Source organism: Vigna radiata, unplaced genomic scaffold, assembly GCF_000741045.1.
Source record: "Vigna radiata var. radiata cultivar VC1973A unplaced genomic scaffold, Vradiata_ver6 scaffold_444, whole genome shotgun sequence".
Taxonomy (NCBI): Eukaryota; Viridiplantae; Streptophyta; class Magnoliopsida; order Fabales; family Fabaceae; genus Vigna; species Vigna radiata.
In genome coordinates, this window is record NW_014543599.1 from 61,825 (window position 1) to 63,356 (window position 1,532).

General features: G+C 36.5%; 1 protein-coding gene across 1 annotated transcript; it reads left to right on the forward strand.

Moving 5' to 3' along the window:
* The first annotated feature begins 478 nt into the window (after positions 1 to 478).
* On the forward strand, positions 479 to 1,330 carry LOC106754568 (chymotrypsin inhibitor 3-like). Its single transcript, XM_014636601.2, has one exon. It carries the CDS (start codon positions 515 to 517, stop codon positions 1,133 to 1,135), a length of 621 nt encoding a protein of 206 aa, XP_014492087.1. The 5' UTR covers positions 479 to 514; the 3' UTR covers positions 1,136 to 1,330.
* Positions 1,331 to 1,532: the final 202 nt, after the last annotated feature.

Sequence of the window (1,532 nt, forward strand, 5' to 3'; positions counted from 1 at the left end):
CAACTGTGTTCTTAAATAAAGTGAATTTTCTGCTCCAAGAACTTATATATCAGAAAAAAGAGGTTTAGTAATGCATGTTGATGACATCTCCACTGACAGCTCCACGAAACTACAAAAGCACACTGTTAATCAGTAAAATATATCTGTGAATGGATTCAGACAACTGAACTAAACAAAGAAGAGATAAGCCTTATAGTTTTAAGAAACTTATTAGGAAGTCGAAACATATATATATATTTTCTTTCATCCTTTTCACGTGTTTAAAAGTTTTACGATATGTTATTCATTTCTGTCCATATAAAAAACTTATTAGGTAATCAAAACATATATGTTCTTTCATCCTTTTCACGTGTTTAATAGTTTTACGATATTTTATTCATTTCTGTTCATAAAAAATGTTTACCTTATCACCATCGGTAGCTCTATAAATGGATTCTCCCATCTTAGCTTATTAACACAACTGAACTGAACAGAACAAGAATAACCTTAATCTGTTTCATAGCCAGCCAAAGAAATGGCGAGTGCAACGCTTATTGCTCTCTTCCTTCTTTCAGCCCTAACCTTCTACGCTCCTTCAACCACCGCTCAACCTGTCAAGGACTGGAATGGTAACATCGATAAAAATGGTGGCATATTTGGCACATTCTATATATTGCCGTCACTATTAGGAGCCCCCGGAGGAGTTCGACTACTTGCAACAGGTAACGAACCTTTCCCTGTCTCTGTTGTGCAATCTCCCTTCAAGGACGATAAAGGGCTTCCAGTTACCATTTCACGCATACTCCAAAGCACATATAGCCCTGCAGGTCAAGCAGTGGCCCTTAGCTTCGACTATACTCCTGGAGGAACCTCTCTTCTCTGGACCGCCGTTGAGGGTTTTCCTGAAGGAACCCTCGTTAAAATTGATGGTTATTACCCAGATCCACTCAAGGGTTTTTTCTATATCAGAGATTCTAAATTTGGATTGAAGGACTCCATTAATCTTTCCTTCTGCAGAAGCCTCATAGGCGTCATCCCGGCTTGCAGTAATGTTACTGTTGTTAAGAGTGATGGGAACTTGCTTTTGGCTTTCACTCAGGAGGATGCATACGATTTTCGTCTTGAGGAATATCAGCCACCATCTGCTGATGCTTGAAAAATCGCACACTTTCTCCTTGTGATAGCCGGTGATACTATATGCTTTGGGTGTAATAAACCAATGCATGCTAAATAAAATAACCGGTATTTGGTTTTTCTAACGTTCATATTTGTACCTGTGCTACTATATGCTTTGGGCGTAATAAACCAATGCATGCTAAATAAAATAATCAGTATTTGGTTTTCTTAACGTTCATATTTGTAGGACCACCATAGACAGTTTTATCCTTTTGCTCTAAAGCTATTAGTTTGATTAACCTCTTTCTTTCCATCAAGACAAATACAGTGTCTAAAATGAAAAAAGTATTGACACGGAATAAAAAGATAAAATGATATAAAGTTTTTGTAGTTTTTTAAGAAAAAAGAAAGTAAAAAGAAAAAATAATATCAAATCA